The sequence below is a fragment of the Castor canadensis genome, chromosome 11 (genome assembly GCF_047511655.1).
Source record: "Castor canadensis chromosome 11, mCasCan1.hap1v2, whole genome shotgun sequence".
Classification (NCBI taxonomy): domain Eukaryota; kingdom Metazoa; phylum Chordata; class Mammalia; order Rodentia; family Castoridae; genus Castor; species Castor canadensis.
The window spans coordinates 117,853,297-117,875,541 of record NC_133396.1 but is presented as its reverse complement, the minus strand read 5'-3'; the positions used below and the strand labels follow the sequence as shown (position 1 = coordinate 117,875,541).

At 36.5% G+C, this 22,245-nt stretch overlaps 1 protein-coding gene across 1 annotated transcript in view; it reads right to left on the bottom strand.

Moving 5' to 3' along the window:
* Ush2a (usherin) overlaps window positions 1-22,245 on the bottom strand; it is a 759,580-nt gene that overhangs the window by 570,746 nt on the left and 166,589 nt on the right. Inside the window, exons 12-13 of the mRNA XM_074048325.1 lie at window positions 9,588-9,783; window positions 5,392-6,027 (exon numbers count right to left, since the gene is read on the bottom strand). Coding sequence (XP_073904426.1) covers window positions 5,392-6,027; window positions 9,588-9,783 — 832 coding nt within the window. The remainder of the gene's footprint in view (window positions 1-5,391; window positions 6,028-9,587; window positions 9,784-22,245) is intronic.

The window sequence follows — 22,245 nt, the reverse complement described above, 5'->3', positions numbered from 1 at the left end:
CTCCTGGTTCTTTCCATCTGGGGGTTTATCTGGTACAGGTTTGTTACTTTTTAGGAGAATAATTTCTTACTTGTTCTTTGCCTAAATATAGATGTCACAAAACTCATTTTTAAAAGTTTAAGGACAACTGTCCTCTCCTTTAAAGGAGGATGCACAGTGGGCACCATAACTAATAATGGAGATAATTATCACATTTGAAGCATTCTTGCATTTCGTTCACTTGTACTGGTGGCCTTATTCCATTCCCCCAATTAGAGTTTCGGAGTCTTGAGGGCCTGGATTATGTCATTCAATTGCATAGTCACAATAATATAACTCCTGTACATTGTGATCACTCATTAAGGGGTGTGTTTAATTGAAAGCACTGATAATCAAGAGTTTTAACAAGGGTGTCCTATTGAACTGCTTTTTGAATCGGGCACTCCTAACCTTTAGCAAGAAAAATTAGAGAAAAACAAACATGAGAGAAAAATGACAAATCCTTAAAAGTAATTGTAAAGACCAGATCCTTCAAGTTTTCTTAGATTTCACCATTCCTCCTTTTAGGCTACTTTATATTTCCTTTCCAATCAACAATCAACATATCTTCACTGTGGATAAGAAGCTTGGCTGTCCAGCTTACCTTTTAGGAAGTTTTAAGCATTCAGAATCATTGCAGACACAGATAAGGAATACATAAATTGTATTTGGTAGCCACAGTAATATTCTTGAACACTTAGCAATAGAGAAAAAGAATTAAGTAGAACTAAGGGTCTAGACAACATTGCTACTAAGTTTACACATTTGTTTGCAAGTTAATTTATTGTCAGTATCTTTGTTAGAATTTAAGCTCAATGAAAGTATTGCTTACTGATGCAAATAAAAAAATCCTTTGGTAAAATTAAGAAATCAATAGTACCCACATAGAAAGGAGTTAACTGTACTTTCCAACAAAATAGAACAATCCTATACTAGCTTTTCCTGACCTTAATCCTAAATCAGTATGTCCAGAGAACCAGTGATACAGTAAGGTGACTTTTCCTAGGAAATAGAATAGATATGACTAGGATAGCAGTGATCTATAAATCACAGGATGTAAGAAACAGTTGAAGAAACTGAGAAGAGATTTACCTCATGTGTCTCCTCCAGGATGCAGAGGCCTTTATGATCTTTGGATCATTTTTTAAATTATTAATAATTAGAGCTCTATAAACACCAACAAACTCATTCATTAGAAGCATTTGTTCCCAAGTTAACTAATGTTCTGCCAGCTAATTTTGTAAGTGTAGGCCAATCCTACTGTAGCTAAGACAGCTAATTATCAAGTTTCCATTTCTTTCTTATTCCTCATACTAACAGAGGCCCAAGTTTTTAATGCTGATATGAACTTTGGATGGGGAGTCTTGTTTGGCAGCCTCTCTTGCAGCTATGTGTGAACACACAAAGCAGTTCTGATCAACAGCGTGTGAGTTGAAGTGATGTGGGTACCTTCATATACTACCTGAAAGATGAAGCTACTTTCCACTGACTTGACATGGACAAGTGGAAGAACAGGTAGAGGCTTCTCGTTGAATATGGCAGACTGCTACTAGAGAGTCAATGAGTGGAAGAAAAGGAGCTTTCAATCATGTCTTCTCACTCTCAATTTCATATACTTGGCCTATTTTTTAACTGACACATAAAAGTTACATGTATTTATGGGATAACATCCAATGTTTCCATACGTGTATATAGTGTATAATGTTTAAAGCAGGTTAAACATATCTACTTTCTTAAATACTTAACATTTCTTTATGCTTGAAATATCAAACTCCTTTCTTAATTTAATATATAGTATATTATTGTTATCTATAATCACCCCACTGTGAAATAGCACAACAGCATTTCTTACTCCTAACTAACTGTAACTTAGCATCCATTGATCAAATTCCCTATCCTCTACCCTTTATAGTCTCTGGTAACCACCATTCTACTCCCAATTTCTATAAGATCAGCATTTTGATATTCCATATATGACTGAAATCATGTCATACTTATCTTTCTGTGCTTGTCTTGTTTCGTCTAATATAATGACCACCACTTCTACACATGTTGTCACAATTGACAAGATTTCATTCTTTTTTTCCTCATCAACTTGTAAAGGTTTGAACTAAGCCACCTTTTAAAACATCAATGCTTAATGTTGAACTAATATTTGTGGTTCACTAAGTGAGTGATGGAGAATCATAGACTGTAGCTTATCAGAGGGCACCAACCAACACCAAAAATGATTCCTATACAGATTCCCTTTCTTTATGATTTCAGAAGAATTAAATCTGTACTTGGAAATTACCAGTCTTGGCTATGGCAAGAATGTCAATGGGATGAATGAAAGAAGAATGAATGAAAGCATTAAGATAGATAAGAAATCAACAGTGCACACAACAGGCATAAAACAGTGAAGTGGTTGCAGTGCCTGGAGAAAATGAGTGAGTCAGAGAATATCAGAAAGTAAAACAGAATGTATAGACTGAGCTCAGAAGATAAAAACTTTATCTAGTTTGGCCTAGATTGGGCTAAGTGATTAGCAAAGGAAAACCCATTTTAAGAAACCCACATACTACCTATTTATAACTGAAGGAGTGTTTGGGGAGAATTATTCTGCTAACACTATATTGGATAGACAGGAAAGAGGACATAGACCATGGAAGGGGGAAAAGCCTAGGGTTGGGAACAACAACATCACCACAGTGTGGACCACAAAGAGAAGGGAAAGAATAAATCCAGTATTTCTCCATCCCAGAAAGAGCCAAATAAGACAGCTTTATGCATTAATTAGATTTTTGAAAACCTGTTTCTTTTATTTTTTATAAAATTGCTGAAGTTTCACTCATGAATGTTGCAGAAAGACCTCATTACATTTTCCAATGTATATTGCAATGCAGCAGAACTGCAGGTGAACAGGTTTTGATATAAACATAAATATTTAGACAATCAAACTAAAACGTAGCTCTGATGTTGACTTCTCATTCCTTCTTACTTGGGGATTGGTTAACACCTTACCTATATGACCTATATGTTTGCCCTTGTTCAGGCTGGATGTCATCTTTCTCTGTTTCCCAATTCCATCTCCTCCCTCCTCTTCTTCCCTTCTGCTTTCCCTCCTTCCCTCCTACCTTTTCTCTCCTTTTTTTCTATCTTTATTTTTATTGTTGTGCTGGGTGGGAGAGCCTGTTTCTTTAATTAATTGATATTTGGTTTGCCGCAACACACAAACACCTAGAAGACAACAGACAGGATTATTATGAATTCCAAAATATTTGGGTGATGTTTTGAGGACTTCACTGAAAGGACTAAAGAAAGATGTTTTATTAAGCTTATTTCAGAGTTTTATCCAAAGTTAGAAGGTATTTAAAATAGGTGACACATATTAAATATACAATTAAGGTTAGAATGAAACATTCAATTTTAACAAAAGATAAATACTCAGAGATATAACATTCATTGTATATGTTTTTGCTGATTTACTTAGAAATAAGGATATGTAAATCATGACTATACAAGCAACTGAGTATCTTATTCCTAAAATTAGACATATTATAAAAAGTAAAATAATGAAGGTGTGGTGGCACATACTTGTAATTCAAGCTATGTGGGAGGTGGAGATCTGCAAGATCCGTAGTTTGAAGCTAGCAAAGGCAAAACGTTAGTGAGACCCTATCAACAAATAAGATGGGCATGGTGGTATACACCTGTAATCACAGCTGTGCAAGAGGCCTAGGTAGGGGGGAGTTGCAGTTTGATGCCTGACACAGGCAAAAACACAAGACACTCTCCAAGAAGTAACTAAAACAAAGAAGGGTTGGGGGCATATTTAAAATAGTAGGTCACCTTCTTAGCAAGTATAAGGCCCTGAATTCAAGCATTGGTAATAGCCTAAAAAAATAAAGTAACATATTTAGAAAACAGAACAAATATCATTTTAAAATAACAAAAAAATCTAACTAGTTGCAAATTTGAAAGGATGAACCCAAAGTTCCAGGAGCACGACATGCTGTAGTCATCATTTAGACTGCCTCATCAACTATCATTAATCTTCCTTTTTCTCTGGAACACACACCCTTTGCTCCTACCTAAAGGACTGGTTCCCAGAAGCCATGATTATTTTGTGTCACCTGACATTCCTGCCTACAGAGAATTGGCTCAGAGGGAGCCACCTACTCCAAACTAAGACCATGAGAATTTATTTCCCTTTTGGAATTTTAACCAAGATGTAGCTAATAAGTCACTGTGTGTTTCTGGAAGTCAAATTATAAGTAGTTATCAGGGATATGTAGTGGCCACAAAGTGATGAAGACAAAGAGGGGAACGAAGAGTGCTGCTTTTCATAGATGGTGAAAGAAAGTAGTAGTATGTACCAACAGAAGCATTCCAGTTCCTAACTCCCACTGAACTGTTACAGATTCTTGGGTTTCATGGGACATCAGTTATAATATAGTCCACATTTATGTTTCAACTAGTTCATGTTTTCTAATATTTACTCCTCAGAAAGAATTAGCATAATTTCCTTTCTGTCTCTTTAGACTAGTCACATTGCCCAATATCAAAAGAAAGCTACAAATGAATCTCCTAAGTTGGATGTATTCCCATGTATAACAGAACTTTTGTCTAACCCCTTCCTTAATGGGGTTATCACCCTTTTCAACATGCATCACCCTCATTTCCATTGGGTCAGATAACTCAGAGCTGATTTTGGTTGACAGGCAACAAGTAATATAGCTGTTAAATACCTGATAAACATTGATATTTATCATGGTATCATGATGAATTTATTATAAAGTATTATTTTAGTTAAAATTACATTAAGGCAAAGAGAGAACAATAGACAGGGTCTATATTCCAGTTGAAAAACAAATTGAAAGACAGGTTTTGTTATAGTGAAATGTAATAGTGGACTAGTTTACTGATTTGGTGGCATTTAAAAATAATTTTAGATGTTTTACTATAATGCCATATGGACCCTTCAGCAAAACTATTTGGTCATGTTTGTTCAGAAACTCAGTTTATCATCTGAATATTTGGCACTGTACAGATAACTCCAGTTTCTCTTTCTCTAGAAAATAAAAAATTTACTCTTGTTTTTCTCAATCAGATATTTCAATTGTTTAAAAGGGGATTTACTTTAAGTCTCAGTTATGAAATAAGTCTAAGAAACATCTAATATGCTTCTCCCCCACAAATGGCAGCACACATACAACAGGTGATTTTGAACAAATTAAATCATTGTATCTGCATTGATGTACAAGTACAAAAACAATGTTGAGGTCAGATTCTTTTTAGAATCCCCAAACCAGAAACAGAGCAATAACTTGTTATGAGGTGACAAAAAAGGAAAGTATGTACCCACTGAAATGTATGGAAGTTTTCTCTTACCTGGTTGACAGTGATTGCACCTTTGCCATTGACGATTAGGTAAGCACAAGCCGCTGATTGGGTCACAAATAGTCCCAGGTAATGTCTCCAAGGAGTCACACTCGCACATCTGGCAACCTTGAAGATTGCCCATTGTCACATTGTATCTGTGATGCTCACACTGGTTGCACTGAAGACCCATTATCCCTAACTTGCAAGGACATTGTCCTGTTGATTTGTCACATAACAGAGAACCATTTACTGTCCCAGTCCTATCACAGTGACAAGGTAGACAGAGGAAGGAATTATTTTGTTGTAGGTAGAAATATCCCTCCAAACAGTCATTGCACTGTCTCCCTCCAATGTTGGGCTTACAGACACATTGCCCTGTCTTGGCATCACAGACAGTCCCAGAGAGCGATCCAGCTGTGTCACAGTCACAGGTCTTGCAACCGGTGATGTCCAAACCATAAAAGTTTTCTCTGCAAGTGTCACACTGAAGTCCTTTGGCTTCCTTTATACACTCACACTGCCCAGAAAAAGGACTGCAGAGTTTGTTCACTGATCCATGGAGGTTACACTGGCAGGGCTCACATCCATCATTATTCAAACTTTGGAGAAATTTAAATCCAAAATTACAGTGATCACATCTAAGCCCTAAAAATAAAATATTTTTTAAAGGTGAGGATGAGAAAATAATTCCATTCAAAATAGCTGAAGTACAAGCAACGCTATTGCAGACATCTAATGCAGATACAAAATATAGACAGTACCACAAATGGTAGATTATATATTCAAATTTGGGCCTCAAAAACAACTTTGTGAAATGTCCCTTATAAACTTTAATTATTGCTGAATCCACAGACAATGCTTAATGCAAATGTTGCTTTTGTTACATGTACTGAGTCTATTTCCCCTTTTCATGTGATTATTTAGAAATACAGTGCAAGTGCTATTTTCCTAGAAGTCAGAATTCCCTAAAATGTTTAATAAAATATAAAGTGAGGTGCAAAATTCCAGGTAGGATACATAAGTTCTGAAAGTCTATTTATGCCATTGTGACTTTAGCTAAAAAATAATATATCGTATACTCAAAAACTGATTATATCTTAAATCTTCATCACAAAACATGACAACTATGAGGAATGATAGATATGTCAGTTAACTTGAATTAATCATTTTACAACATGTATATATCAAAACATCATGTTGTTCCCCCCAAAATATATACAATTTCATTTGTTCATTATACCTTACTGAAGCTACAGAGAAGAAAATATAAAACATTAAGCTGATAACTATTTTTGTGACAAAAACACATACACTGACATATAACACAGTTAAATAATTAATATAAATAAAACTTATCCAGATCAATTTTTATTTTAATCCTTTTGCATGCTTCTATAGTTTATCATCTTCAATTAATATAAATTATGTTCTCCTTGGCTCATAAAGCAATCCTATTGCTTGTCAAATTGTGTGATTCAGAACATACCTCTTTAAACTGTAAGTGAATTCTGCTCTTTATATTACTTTTCTTAAAGGAGTACATATATATATAAATATATATTATAAATGGAGAAAAATGTTTTGTCACCTAAACTTAAATCTCTTGACAACTTAGGTTAGTCTCCAAAAGGGCATTACAAGAAAAAGGAATCTTTAAAATGGGATAATAAATATTTAGAAGCAATTTTTTCTTTATGTAGTCTTCACATATCTACGAATTAAAATAACTATGTAGAGTTGCAATAATTGCAATAAAGCACTTAGTCGCAAAGTGAAAGTAAATACACACTGTGGTGCTCGTATGTAGAAAAGCACTGCCAGCCTAAGAGAGAATGCATAATACACATGTACATATATGGATAACAATTTAAGAACTCCAGTGGAAAGCAAGTTCTTTAACAGTGATGAATGACTCACCTAAGGCATATCATTTAATTTCAATAAGGAAAATAAAAAAGGACCACGATTGCTGCAAATTTTAAAAATAACTGTATTGTTAACAAGAATTATGACTCATTTTGAACTATTAAAATTGGTCTACATGGATTCATATCATATCAGTTTTAAAAATATGCACAGTGCTTATTTGAATATGCCATACATATTCCTGACAGGTAATCTATTCCTAACGATACTCAGGAAAGCCTACAGGGCATCACATTCGGTGTTAACAAGTACAGGCAAGTTAGCACACTTGGCATTTAATTCACATTCTTTTCCCTTTTTATTCTAGATGAATGACCTACTTTAATAAAATTATTGGTGCTAATGTATTTTACTGGTGATAGAATCATTAGCAAGATTTAACAGTTTTGTTAACAGTTTGCTTTCTGAAACAGACACAACACACACTTGCATTTTCTAGGTTTTTACTTTTATCCTATTAACAAGGTAATATTGAACAAGGTTACTTGCTAATCTCATTAGGAAAATACATACAAATATGAACATAGCAAGTTCATATTTTTTAAAAAGTGCTGCATTTGCAGAAATAACCCTAGAAATAATTATTTATAGTAATATTAAAATGAATACTTAGTCTTCACAAAATACATATTTATATTTTCCTGAAGAAAACTATCACAAACAACAAAAAAAGCACAGGTAAATGGCAATACATAAATGGCAGGAAGATGACAAAAAAATCCTAAGTAAATGTTGATTATTGTTCCTCCCCCAAGCTCTGCAATATAACCATCTTAGGAGAGAGTCCCTTGACAGAGAGAAGTAACCATTGTCTGTAAAGGCCTTGGTTTGACTTTTGTTTTCACATCTTGAGTTTAAAATATACCTCACATTAAAGACCAAAGGATGCCTTATAGACTGAATTCAAAGATCTTAAAATTCATTCAGCATTATATATGATACATACAAAGATGTGCTTCTCTTTATAAATTAGTTATTCTTTCTAAAAAGTAAGTGTATGCTTGAGGTGGATAAGGGCAAGATATATTATACACTTTGATGTAATCTTTCTTTAAACAAGAGAGAGCTTATGAAATACCATTAGGCATGACTACATTACTTTTAATTAAATTGAAATACTTGTATATCAAAACTATGAAACATGGCATATGAAAATCTACATATGCAAAAGAAATAAGCAAATTAGGTTATGGTCCAGAAATTAAAATGGTAGTTAAAATGATATGTACATGTGTATTTATATGCATATATGCATTTGTGTGTATGTGTGTGTGTGTGCACGCATGTGTGTTACCACTGCCAGACATGTTTTTATTATCACAAAGTTCAGGTCAGTGTTAGAAAAACCAGTGATGATGTGGTGTTTTGAATGACAATATAAAGGCAAAGGTCTTTTTTAAACTTCAAAATGAACCAAGAAATGTTCAGTTACAATACAGGACTCATTTCATCAGGAAATTTTCCCCTCATAATATTCTCATATATCAAAATTTCAAAGTGCATTATGTACACAGTGCATTTTAGGCACTTGATGAATTTTGTCCTTATGTGGTGATGGTTCCCCTCAAAAATGTTGGATGTAATAAATTGCTATAATCAAATCTAATTTCTGAAAAATACCTGTGGGAGTAACAAACAAAAAAGCATGTCTGTATAAAAAAATGATAAATAACACCAAAGGTAGCTGTTTATTATAATCAGCCTGGTACTGAATTACAAAATTAAAATTATGTGGCCTTTTATAACTAACCCTAGCAATATACATGATCTGTAGAATTATGTTGACTTACTTTGCATTTCATAGGAACAGTTCAAAGAAATATAATAGAAAAAAATGGAAAGATTTATCACAAAGGACCCTGTAGCACAGAATATTTTGAAAAAATTCATTTATTTTTGTCTGTTAAGGAAACTGGCATGAAAATGATTTGGTTAAAACTCATTAAGTGCAAAACATTTTGAAAAAGTGCTAATTTTCTAAAAGAAACATCTATGCAGTAAGCAAATTATGTTTTTCTATGACTTATTAGTACGAGACCATGTGAACTAATGTACCTACAGAATAAAGAAACTTCTAAAGGGTTGATTAAACTAAGCTTCAAGCTGCAGTTTGATAGAATTATTAATTTAATCATTTTTAGACAGTTAATTTCATCCAAATTGTTTTTTTTCCAGTCTGCCCTGAGCAAGGAACTTTACTCTTCACTTAAGAAATCAAATAGAGAATTTTATTCCAGATGGTAATAGAGATGTGACTGTAAACTTTGCATTACACATACGAATAACATTCGCTTTGCACTTCCACTGGCCTGAATTTTGGTGACAGGTAATATCTCCATCCACTGTCCCAGAGGCATTGCAGTTACAGGGACGGCAGCCATCAGGATCCAACTCTTGTAGATTGTAGAATCCATTCTGGCAGTGATTGCACTGTCTGCCAGGCAGATGTCTCTTACAATTACACTGGCCTCCAATCTAGAGAAGATACAACATTTTGTAGAATGATGAACGTATCTATTTTTAGATAATTTGCTCATTAGGTACAAGACAGGGAGGGAAAAAAAAACTTGAAATGTTAAATAGACAAGAAGGTAATAAGGCATTTTTCCTCTTGACACAAAACATGGGAAGCTTCAGCAGGGTGAAAATTTAGAACTGAATGAAAATAAATTCCAAAGAAGTAAGGAATATATGACTAAAAGGGAAGTGGGGAATTAAGCATTAAGCACTATATAAAGAAATCAAAATATAGACATGGAAACCCTGAAAATAGAAGAGAGCCAGCAGATAATTTAGTCTTCACAACTGCACTGTTTTATCTTTCTCGTTTACTAGCTCTTTGGTCCAAATGTGTTTAATGCATGTCAGGTGTTTAAGGAAGAATCTTTCTATAATAATATAGTCCCATCAAGGTACTAATTATACTTGAAGTTCTTAGTTAATAGCATTAATTTATGACTACTGAGACTTGCCCTGGTATATTTTTTACACAGTTCCCCTTTTAGGAGTATTTAAGTATGTTTCTTTTTCTTTTATAGTGTTTTTTCACATTATTTATATTTACTTGGTTTATATTATACCAAATATGTAAAAAGCACTTGTGTAGAGTATTTTCAAGCAAAACAGCTGAAATAGTATTTTTCTTCTTCAAACTGCTGTTGAGAAGAGTAATATATCCACAGATAATACTATACCAGCTAGAAGATAAGAGTTAAAACTCTTCATAAGGTACACATATATATGAAATGTGGAATAAATATGGGAACTTCAATAAAAACTCAGTACTTTAACACAGAGATGTGGAAACAGACATCAAAGCTCTTTTGTAGTCACTGTCATTTCTTTCTCTTTCCTTCCACTAGGACTGAATCAAGCTTTTCATATTTGCAAGCAGAATTATCAGAGAGGGAATTAACCTGTGTATGGAAAGACATGGCTTGACTTACCGTTAATTTTAAGGATATTCAAAAATATTATATGCAATTAAGACTCAGTTTCAAATATGTGGAAGTGTTTTCAAATTAAGAAAAAATCTATCCCTGACTAATTTTCCTCATCTGACAAATAAAGACCTACTGGAATCATTATTTAAGGACAAAATAAGGAGGACCCCGGGGCTGCCAGTCGCCCGCACCCAGATGACTTGGGAAGACACGGACCAGGTGAGCTTCACAGTACCGCTGGTACTCCCACAGACAAGCCTGGGCCAAAGCAGCATAGCCCCTGGACAGACTGACTCCCACCCGGGAAAAAAGAGAAACTGACTAATAAGCAATAAGAACAATAAAGACATGCGGGAAAGAGGGTGGGGTGCACTGAGCACCGAAGATTGGGGGAAGGGAATCCTTCCCAGGACTGTAAATAAACAAGCCGGGAGGGCCAGAGAGGCTCTGGCAGGAGCAGGGGTGCGCGCCCAGCAACCAGGAGCAGGAAAGCTGGTGAGAGTGGAGGAGGGAGGAAAACTCCACAGGAGAGGAGGGAAGACCCACTTCCCACGTGAGCTGTAAACAAACATGGTGGCTGGCAGGAGCAGAAGCACTGCCCAGTAAGCAGGAGCAGGAAAACTTGTGAAAGTGGCAGTGGGAGGAAAACTCCACAGGAGAGGGTGGAAGACCCACCTCCCAAATGAACTGTAAATAAACACGCAGGCCTGAGAGCGCGGGTGCAGTGTCACCTTTCCCAGTGCTTGGAAAGGAGAAAGCTTGTAGCAGAGGCTCCTGCACAGGAGAACTCTGAGCAAACAAAGCCTGCGGGGCCAGGTGAGTGCTAAGCTCACCCCAGAGATCTGCATAAATAACACCACCACCAACAGCAGACTGACAGCAGTGGGCAGGCAAGCCACAGCTGCAAATACCATTTTCAGAACTGTCTCCAGACTCTTTTTTTTCTTTTTTTTTTTTTTTAATTTTTCTTTTATTATTCATATGTGCATACAAGGATTGGTTCATTTCTCCCCAATGCCCCCACCCCCTCCCTTGCCACCCACTCCGCCCCCTCCCTCTCACCCCCCCTCAATACCCAGCAGAAACTATTTTGCCCTTATTTCTAATTTTGTTGTAGAGAGAGTATCAGCAATAATAGGAAGGAACAAGGGTTTTTGCTGGTTGAGATAAGGATAGCTATACAGGGCATTGACTCACATTGATTTCCTGTGCGTGGGTGTTACCTTCTAGGTTAATTCTTTTTGATCTAACCTTTTCTCTAGTACCTGTTCCCCTTTTCCTATTGGCCTCAGTTGCTTTAAGGTATCTGCTTTAGTTTCTCTGCGTTAAGGGCAACAAATGCTAGCTAGTTTTTTAGGTGTCTTACCTATCCTCATCCCTCCCTTGTGTGCTCTCGCTTTTATCATGTGCTCATAGTCCAATCCCCTTGTTGTGTTTGCCCTTGATCTAATGTCAACATATGAGGGAGAACATACGATTTTTGGTCTTTTGGGCCAGGCTCACCTCCCTCAGAATGATGTTCTCCAATTCCATCCATTTACCAGCGAATGATAACATTTCGTTCTTCTTCATGGCTGCATAAAATTCCACTGTGTATAGATACCACATTTTCTTAATCCATTCGTCAGTGGTGGGACATCTTGGCTGTTTCCATAACTTGGCTATTGTGAATAGTGCCACAATAAACAGGGATGTGCAGGTGCCTCTGGAGTAACAGTCTATTGGGTATATCCCCAAGAGTGGTATTGCTGGATCAAATGGTAGATCGATGTCCAGCTTTTTAAGTAGCCTCCAAATTTTTTTCCAGAGTGGTTGTACTAGTCTACATTCCCACCAACAGTGTAAGATGGTTCCTTTTTCCCCACATCCTCGCCAATACCTGTTGTTGGTGGTGTTGCTGATGATGGCTATTCTAACAGGGGTGAGGTGGAATCTTAGCGTGGTTTTAATTTGCATTTCCTTTATTGCTAGAGATGGTGAGCATTTTTTCATGTGTTTTCTGGCCATTTCAATTTCTTCTTTTGAGAAAGTTCTGTTTAGTTCACTTGCCCATTTCTTTCTGGTTCATTAGTTTTGGGAGAATTTAGTTTTTTAAGTTCCCTATATATTCTGGTTATCAGTCCTTTGTCTGATGTGTAGTTGGCAAATATTTTCTCCCCCTCTGTGGGTGTTCTCTTCAGTTTAGAGACCATTTCTTTTGATGAAGAGAAGCTTTTTAGTTTTATGATGTCCCATTTATCTATGCTATCTCTTAGTTGCTGTGCTGCTGGGGTTTCATTGAGAAAGTTCTTACCTATACCTACTAACTCCAGAGTATTTCCTACTCTTTCTTGTATCAACTTAAGAGTTTGGGGTCTGATATTAAGATCCTTGATCCATTTTGAGTTAATCTTGGTATAGGGTGATATACATGGATCTAGTTTCAGTTTTTTGCAGACTGCTAACCAGTTTTCCCAGCAGTTTTTGTTGAAGAGGCTGTCTTTTCTCCATCGTATATTTTTAGCTCCTTTGTCAAAGATAAGTTGCTTATAGTTGTGTGGCTTCATATCTGGATCTTCTATTCTGTTGCACTGGTCTTCATGTCTGTTTTTGTGCCAGTACCATGCTGTTTTTATTGTTATTGCTTTGTAATATAGTTTGAAGTCAGGTATTGTGATACCTCCTGCATTGTTCTTTTGACTGAGTATTGCCTTGGCTATTCGTGGCCTCTTGTGTTTCCATATAAATTTCACAGTAGATTTTTCAATCTCTTTAATGAATGTCATTGGAATTTTGATGGGAATTGCATTAAACATGTAGATTACTTTGGGGAGTATCAACATTTTTACTATGTTGATTCTACCAATCCATGAGCATGGGAGATCTCTCCACTTTCTATAGTCTTCCTCAATCTCTTTCTTCAGAAGTGTATAGTTTTCCTTGTAGAGGTCTTTCACATCTTTTGTTAGGTTTACACCTAGGTATTTGATTTTTTTTGAGGCTATTGTAAATGGAATTATTTTCATACATTCTTTTTCAGTTTGTTCATTATTAGTGTACAGAAATGCTGATGATTTTTCTATGTTGATTTTATATCCTGCTACCTTGCTATAGCTATTGATGATGTCTAGAAGCTTCTGAGTAGAGTTTTTTGGGTCTTTAAGGTACAGGATCATGTTGTCTGCAAATAGGAATATTTTGACAGTTTCTTTACATATTTGTATTCCTTTTATTCCTTCTTCTTGCCTAATTGCTCTGGCTAGGAATTCCAGTACTATGTTGAATAGGTGTGGAGATAGTGGGCATCCTTGTCTGGTTCCTGATTTTAGAGGGAATGGTTTTAATTTTTCTCCCTTAAGTATAATGCTGGCTGTAGGTTTGTCATATATAGCTTTTATAATGTTGAGGAACTTTCCTTCTATTCCTAGTTTTCTTAGAGCTTTTATCATGAAATGATGTTGGATCTTATCAAAGGCTTTTTCTGCATCTATTGAGATGATCAAGTGGTTTTTGTCTTTGCTTCTGTTAATGTGGTTTATTACATTTATTGATTTTCGTATGTTGAACCACTCCTGCATCCCTGGGATGAAGCCTACTTGGTCGTGGTGAATAATCTTTTTGATGTGTTGTTGAATTCGGTTTGCCATTATTTTGTTGAGGATTTTTGCATCAATGTTCATTAAGGAGATTGGCCTATAGTTCTCCTTTTTGGAGGTGTCTTTGCCTGGTTTTGGGATAAGTGTAATAGTGGCTTCATAAAATGTGTTTGGCAGTTTTCCTTCCCTTTCTATTTCATGGAACAGTTTAAGGAGGGTTGGTATCAGTTCTTCTTTAAAGGTCTGATAGAATTCAGCAGAGAATCTATCAGGTCCTGGACTTTTCTTTTTGGGGAGACTCTTGATTGCTGCTTCAATTTCATTTTGTGTTATAGGTCTATTCAGGTGATTAATTTCCTCTTGGTTCAGTTTTGGATGATCATATGTATCTAGAAATCTGTCCATTTCTTTAAGATTTTCAAATTTATTTGAATATAGGTTCTCAAAGTAGTCTCTGATGATTTCCTGGACTTCCATGGTGTTTGTTGTTATCTCCCCTTTTGCATTCCTAATTCTACTAATTTGGGTTTTTTCTCTCCTCATTTTAGTCAGGTTTGCCAGGGGTCTGTCGATCTTGTTTCTTTTTTCAAAGAACCAACTTTTTGTTTCATTAATTCTTTGTATGGTTTTTTTGGTTTCTATTTTGTTGATTTCAGCTCTTATTTTTATTATTTCTCTCCTTCTATTTGTTTTGGGATTTGCTTGTTCTTGTTTTTCTAGGAGTTTGAGATGTATCATTAGGTCGTTGATTTGGGATCTTTCAATCTTTTTAATATATGCACTCATGGCTATAAACTTTCCTCTCAGGACTGCCTTAGCTGTGTCCCATAGTTTCTGGAAGGTTGTGTTTTCATTTTCATTGACTTCCAGGAACTTTTTAATTTCCTCTTTTATTGCATCGATGATCCACTCTTCATTAAGTAATGAGGTATTTAGTTTCCAGCTGTTTGCATGTTTTTTGTCTTTACTTTTGTTGTTGAGTTCTACTTTTACTGCATTGTGGTCAGATAGTATGCACAGTATTATTTCCATTTTCTTATATTTGCTGAGGCTTGCTTTGTGCCCTAGGATATGATCTATTTTGGAGAAGGTTCCATGGGCTGCTGAGAAGAATGTATATTGTGTAGAGGTTGGATGAAATGTTCTGTAGACATCTACTAGGTCCACTTGATCTATTGCATATTTTAGATCTTGGATTTCTTTATTGAGTTTTTGTTTGGATGACCTATCTATTGATGATAATGGGTTGTTAAAGTCTCCCACAACCACTGTGTTGGCATTTATATATGCTTTTAGGTCTTTCTGGGTATGTTTGATAAAATTGGGTGCGTACAGATTGATGATTATTATTTCCTGTTGGTCTATTTCCCCTTTTATTAGTATGGAATGTCCTTCTTTATCTCATTTGATCAATGTAGGTTTGAAGTCTACTTTGTCAGAGATAACTATTGCTACTCCTGCTTGTTTTCGGGGGCCATTGGCTTGGTAAATCTTCTTCCAGCGTTTCATCCTAAGCCTATGCTTATTTCTGTCGGTGAGATGAGTCTCCTGTAAGCCAGAAATTGTTGGATCTTCTTTTTTAATCCATTTTGTCAAGCGGTGTCTTTTGATGGGTGAATTAAGTCCATTAACATTAAGTGTTAGTACTGATAGGTATGTGGTGATTCCTGCCATTTAGTTTTCTTAGTTATTTGAAGGTTTGATTGTGTGTACCTAAGTTGAGGTTACTCTCTACTGTCTTGCTTTTTCTTATCCTGTGGTTTGGTGCTGCCTGCCTTTTCATGGTTAAGTTGGGTGTCACTTTCTGTGTGCAGAATCCCTTGCAGAATCTTTTGTAATGGTGGCTTTGTGGTCACATATTGTTTTAGTTTCTGCTTATCATGGAAGACTTTTATTGCTCCATCTATTTTGAATGATAGCTTTGCTGGGTAGAGTATCCTGGGGTTGAAGTTATTTTCATTCAGTGCCCGGAAGATCTCACCCCACGCTCTTCTTGCTTTTAATGTTTCTGTTGTGAAGTCTGCTGTGATTTTGATGGGTTTACCTTTGTATGTTACTTGTTTTTTCTCTCTTACAGCCTTCAATATTCTTTCCTTAGTTTCTGAACTTGTTGTTTTAATGATGATATGTCGTGGGGTAGTTCTATTTTGATCTGGTCTGTTTGGTGTCCTGGAGGCCTCTTGCATCTGTATGGGAATATCATTCTCTAGATTTGGGACATTTTCCATTATTATTTTGTTGAATATATTACGCATTCCCTTTGTTTGCACCTCTTCTTCTTCTTCGATGCCCATGATTCTCAAGTTTGGACTTTTGATGGAGTCGGTGAGTTCTTGCATTTTCTTTTCACAGGTCTTGAGTTGTTTAATTTATAGTTCTTCGGTTTTTCCTTTAATTACCATTTCATCTTCAAGTTCTGAGATTCTGTCTTCTGTTTGTTCTATTCTGCTGGATTGGCCTTCCATTTTGTTTTGCAGTTCTGTTTCATTCTTTTTTCTGAGGTTTTCCATATCCTGGCAGTTTTCTTCTTTATTGTTGTCTATTTTTGTCCTGAGTTCATTTATCCATTTATTCATTGTGTTCTCTGTTTCACTTTGGTGTTTATACAGTGCTTCTATGGTTTCCTTTATTTTTTCTTTTGCTTTTTCAAATTCTCTATCTTTATTTTCTTGGAATTTCTTGAGTGTCTCCTGTACATTTTGGTTGACCCTATCCAGTATCTTCTCTATAAAATTCTCATTGAGTACTTATAGTATGTCATCTTTTAAATTATTCTTGTGGGCTTCATTGGGTCCTTTGGCATAGTTTACCTTCATTTTGTTGGAGTGTGGATCTGAGTATCTGTTTTCTTCATTCCGCTCTGGTTCCTGTACTAATTTTTTGCTGTGGGGAAACTGGTTTCCCTTTTTTTCTGTCTTCCCGTCATTGTCCTTGGTGTTGTTACTGTCCCTGTACTGTGTGTAATTAAGTATTTTCTAGCTTGTAATAATAACAATGGTAATATTTAGAATGGAAGAATGAGCTGAGATGGAAAGCAAGAAGTTAAAGAAAAGGGGAAAACAAATATACAGACAAGAGGGAGAAAGCAGAACAAGGTATCAGATAAGAGAGTTTCAAAGGTATAAACAGGGAATGTTAGTGTACTAACCGACAGTAAGCTGAACAGACATTAGAGAGACAGAGAGAGGATTGAAAATCAAAAATAAAAAAAATAAAAAATAAGTAAATGAAAGTAATATCTATATATAAAAATGAATTAAAATAAAATGGAAAATAGAAAATTTAAAAAAAAAAAAAAACCAAAAAATTTCCAAGTTTATATGCAATGCAGTTTCAGTCTTAATAATTTGAGTGTCCGTCTCAATCTCCAGTCCTGGAGTTGGTGCCTCAGATGTTGTTCTGTAGTTGTCTCATCAAAGGGTATGCATAAAGTAGAACAAAACTGCACTCACACACACAGACACACACACACACACACACACACACACACACAGAAAAGCCCCACCAAGTGTCCCCAGTTCAAATGCAATACAGTTTCAGTAAGTTTTTCAGCTTGCAGGTGTAATTCAGTTGTTCTCTCATCAAAGGTAGGGAGAAAAAGAAAAAAAAGCGTCTGGAGACAGTTCTGAGAGTGGTATCTGCAACTGTGGCTTGCCTGCCTGCTGCTCTCAGCCTGTAGCTGGCGGCGTTATTTATGCAGGTCTCTGGGGTGAGCTAGCACTCACCTGGTCCCACAGGCTTTGTTTGCTCAGAGTTCTCCTGTGCGGGAGCCTCTGCTACAGGCTTTCCCCTTTCCAAGCACTGGGAAAGGTGACACTGCCCCCGCGTTGTCAGGCCTGTGTGTTTATTTATAGTTCACATGGGAAGTGGGTCTTTTCCCCTCTCCTCTGAAGTTTTCCTCCCACTGCCACTTTCACAAGCTTTCCTGCTCCTGCTTACTCGGCGGTGCTGCTGCTCCTGCCAGCTGCCATGTTTGTTTACAGTTCACGTGGGAAGTGGGTCTTCCCTCCTCTCACAAGCTTCCCCACTCCTGGTTGCTGGGCGCGCGCCCCGCTCCTGCTCCTGCCAGAGGCTCTCCAGCCCGCCTGGCTTGTTTATTTACAGTCCCGGGAAGGATTCCCTTCCCCCAATCTTCAGCGCTCAGGGCGCCCCACCCTCTTTCCAGCGTGTCTTAACTGTTCTTATTGCTTATTACTCAGTTTCTCTTTTTTCCCGGGTGGAGGTCAGTCTGTCCAGGGGGCTATGCTGCTCTGGCCCAGGCTTGTCTGTGGGGCTACTGCGGTACCGCGAAGCTCACCTGGTCCGCGTCTTCCACGCCGTATGGGCGCCGCCACTGGCGGCCCCGGAGGCCCTCCTCGTTTCTCCGTATAACGTGAAGTGGAGATTCTCTGCACCGGTTGGAGATGTGGAGGGGTCAAAGTTTTGCCTTTTCTCATTGATTATGCCTGCAAAGTGTGTCTCCAGCGTCTCTCCAAGATTTCACTATAGGAGGATTGCTTTCTGCTTCCTACCTCTAGCCGCCATCTTGGAATCTTCTTTTTTTTCTTTTTCTCCCTATCCTTGATGAGAGAACAACCGAATTACACCTGCATGCTGAAAAACTTACTGAAACTGTATTGCATTTGAACTTGGGACACTTGGTGGGGTTTTTGTGTGTGTGTGAGTGTGTGTGTGTGTGTGTAGTTTTGTTCTACTTTATGTGTCCCCTTTGATGAGACAACTACAGAACAACATCTGAGGCACCATCTCCAGGATTGGAGACTGAGATGGACACCCAAATTATTAACACTGAAACTTCATTGCATTTGAACTTGGAGGTTTTTTGGTTTTTTGGTTTTTTTTTTTTTATTTTCTATTTTTCATCTTATTTTAATTCATTTTTATATATAGATATTTCTTTCATTTACTTATTTTTTATTTTTATTCTTATCTTTATTTTTTTTATTTTTGATTTTCAATCCTCTCTGCGACTCTAATGTCTGTTCAGCTTACTGTCAATTAGTACACTAATGCTCCCTGTTTATACATTTGAAACCTTCTTCTCTGATACCTTGTTCTGTTTTCTCCTTCTTGTCTGTGTATTTGTTTTCCCCCTTTCTTTAACTTCTTGCTTTCCATCTCAGCTCACCCTTCCATTCTAAATATTACCATTGCTATTATTACAAGCTAGAAAATACTTAATTACACACAGTACAGGGACAGTAACAACACCAAAGACAATGACGAGAAGACAAAAAGAACAGGGAAACCAGTTTCCCCACAGCAAAAAATTAGTACAGGAACCAGAGCGGAATGAAGAAAACAGATACTCAGATCCACACTCCAACAAAATGAAGATAAACTATGCCAAAGGACCCAATGAAGCCCACAAGAATAATTTAAAAGAAGACATACTACAGGCACTCAATGAGAATTTTATAGAGATGACACTGGATAGGGTCAACCAAAATGTACAGGAGACACTCAAGAAATTCCAAGACAACAAAAATAGAGTATTTGAAAAAGCAAAAGAAGAAATAAAGGAAACCATAGAAGCACTGTATAAACACCAAAGTGAAACAGAGAACACGATAAATAAACGGATAAATGAACTCAGGACAAAAATTGACAACATTAAAGATGAAACCACTCAGGATATGGAAAACCACAGAAAAAAGAATGAAACAGAACTGCAAAACCAAACAGAAGGCTAATCCAGCAGAATAGAACAAACAGAAGACAGAATCTCAGAACTTGAAGATGAAATGGTAATTAAAGGAAAAACCGAAGAACTATTAATTAAATAACTCAAGACCTGTGAAAAGAAAATGCAAGAACTCACCGACTCCATCAAAAGACCAAACTTGAGAATCGTGGGCATCGAAGAAGGAGAAGAGGTGCAAACAAAGGGAATGCATAATATATTCAACAAAATAATAATGGAAAATGTCCCAAATCTAGAGAATGATATTCCCATACAGATGCAAGAGGCCTCCAGGACACCAAACAGACCAGATCAAAATAGAACTACCCCACGACATATCATCATTAAAACAACAAGTTCAGAAACTAAGGAAAGAATATTGAAGGCTGTAAGAGAGAAAAAACAAGTAACATACAAAGGTAAACCCATCAAAATCACAGCAGACTTCACAACAGAAACATTAAAAGCAAGAAGAGCGTGGGGTGAGATCTTCCGGGCACTGAATGAAAATAACTTCAACCCCAGGATACTCTACCCAGCAAAACTATCATTCAAAATAGATGGAGCAATAACAGTCTTCCATGATAAGCAGAAACTAAAACAATATGTGACCACAAAGCCACCACTACAAAAGATTCTGCAAGGGATTCTGCACACAGAAAGTGAAACCCAACTTAACCATGAAAAGACAGGCAGCACCAAACCAACGGAAAAGAAAAAGCAAGACAGTAGAGAGTAACCTCAACTTAGGTACACACAATCAAACCTTCAAATAACTAAGACAACTAAATGACAGGAATCACCACATACCTATCAGTACTAATGCTTAATGTTAACAGATTAATTCACCCATCAAAAGGCACCGCTTGATGAAATGGTTTAAAAAGGAAGGTCCAACAATTTGTTGCTTACAGAAGACCCATCTCACTAACAGAAATAAGCATAGGCTTAGGGTGAAAGGCTGGAAGAAGATTTACCAAGCCAATGGCCCCCCAAAACAGGCAGGAGTAGCAATAGTTATCTCTGACAAAGTAGACTTCAAACCTACATTGATCAAATGAGATAAAGAAGGACATTCCATACTAATAAAAGGGGAAATAGATCAACAGGAAATAATAATTATCAACCTGTATGCACCCAATGTCAACGCACCCAATTTCATCAAACATATCCTGAAGGACCTAAAAGCATATATTAACGCCAACATAGTGGTTGTGGGAGACTTTAACACCCCTTTATCATCAATAGATAGGTCATCCAAACAAAAAATCAATAAAGAAATCCAAGATCTAAAATATGCAATAGATCAAATGTCTACAGAACATTTCATCCAACCTCTACACAATATACATTCTTCTCAGCAGCCCATGGAACCTTCTCCAAAATAGATCATATCCTAGGGCACAAAGCAAGCCTCAGCAAATATAAGAAAATAGAAATTATACCGTGCATACTATCTGACCACAATGCAGTAAAAGTAGAACTCAACAACAAAAGTAAAGACAAAAAACATGCAAACAGCTGGAAACTAAATACCTCATTACTTAATGAAGAATGGATCATCAATGAAATAAAAGAGGAAATTAAAAAGTTCCTGGAAGTCAATGAAAATGGAAACACAACTTACCGGAACCCATGGGACACAGCAAAGGCAGTCCTGAGAGGAAAGTTTATAGCCATGAGTGCATATATTAAAAAGATTGAAAGATCCCAAATCAATGACCTAATGATACATCTCAAACTCCTAGAAAAACAAGAACAAGCAAATCCCAAAACAAATAGAAGGAGAGAAATAATAAAAATAAGAGCTGAAATCAATGAAATAGAAACCAAAAAAACCATACAAAGAATTAATGAAACAAAAAGTTGGTTCTTTGAAAAAATAAACAAGATCGATAGACCCCTGGCAAACCTGACTAAAATGAGGAGAGAAAAAACCCAAATTAGTAGAATTAGGAATGCAAAAGTGGAGATAACAACAAACACCATGGAAGTCCAGGAAATCATCAGAGACTACTTTGAGAACCTATATTCAAATAAATTTGAAAATCTTAAAGAAATGGACAGATTTCTAGATACATATGATCATCCAAAACTGAACCAAGAGGAAATTAATCACCTGAATAGACCTATAACACAAAATGAAATTGAAGCAGCAATCAAGAGTCTCCCCAAAAAGAAAAGTCCAGGACCTGATGGATTCTCTGCTGAATTCTATCAGACCTTTAAAGAAGAA